The 980-nt window shown below is 38.1% G+C and overlaps 1 protein-coding gene across 1 annotated transcript in view; it reads right to left on the bottom strand.

Annotated features, from left to right (window-relative positions):
* Positions 1-980, bottom strand: part of GRIN2A (glutamate receptor, ionotropic, N-methyl D-aspartate 2A) — a 438,973-nt gene that overhangs the window by 82,456 nt on the left and 355,537 nt on the right. Inside the window, exon 6 of the mRNA XM_011984220.1 lies at positions 3-45. Coding sequence (XP_011839610.1) covers positions 3-45 — 43 coding nt within the window. The remainder of the gene's footprint in view (positions 1-2; positions 46-980) is intronic.

Here is a 980-nt window from a genome sequence, read left to right as displayed (position 1 = left end):
CCCTTGCAGCATTTCTTCACATTCATCCCCTCATTGGTTGAATTGCTGTAAAGAAAAATCCCAGGACCACAGAATGTTAGCACTGGAAGGTTTGTTCACAATCATTAGCTGTACTCTTCTCCTATTTTTCAGATGAGTAAACTGAAGTTTAAAAAGGGGAAGTGGCTTTCCCAAGGACCCACAGTGAGTATATGACAGCAAAAGCAGAAAGTGTCCTTAATTATAGCAGTTATCATGACAAGAGCTAACACTTACTGAGTAATTACTATTTGCTAGGCACTATCCTAAAGGCTTTATACTAATTGTTGAATTAATCGCCATAACATTTTCTGAATTAGGTGATATTTGTATACCCATTAAACAGGTAAAAATTACCAACTCTTAAATTTTTAAGAGTTTATAACATATACAATTTTAGACTAGAGTTTAGTCATCTGATCTAAACTGAGTCATAAAAACTTATTAGAGAATGGAAGAGAGGAGGATGTGAAATTCTCAGAGAAAGCAGGGTTTTGCTTCAATTTATAATTACAGAGGCTTGAAACCAAAGGGGAGAAGTGAAGGTACCCAGAGAACACCTCAACCAAGAATCAGGAGACTTGGGTTCTATTCCATGCCTGAGTTTGTGGACCAAACTTCTCTTGATAGAGCCAAATGTTACATGAGGGCTCATTAATAATGTCTTCCCTATCTACATATGTGACACGTAGTATAAAAGGAAACACCTCTAAAAACAAAGTCCTTGATCAGGTAAAAGCCCTATTAAAATTTAAGCTATCTTAAAGGCTATTGTATACTCTACCAAGGCTATACTTATTGTTTTAGACCAGCCACCTTGCTGTATTCACCTGAACAAGACATATTCAAAGGACACCCTTGCAAACCAGAAAAATACCTTCAAAAAGAAAGGAGGCTGGGTATGGTGGCTCACACCTATAATCCCAGCACTTTGGGAGGCCGAGGCGGGTGGATCACCTGAG

The sequence above is a fragment of the Mandrillus leucophaeus genome, unplaced genomic scaffold (assembly GCF_000951045.1).
Source record: "Mandrillus leucophaeus isolate KB7577 unplaced genomic scaffold, Mleu.le_1.0 Scaffold263, whole genome shotgun sequence".
Lineage (NCBI taxonomy): Eukaryota > Metazoa > Chordata > Mammalia > Primates > Cercopithecidae > Mandrillus > Mandrillus leucophaeus.
This window is presented reverse-complemented; position numbering and strand designations above follow the sequence as displayed.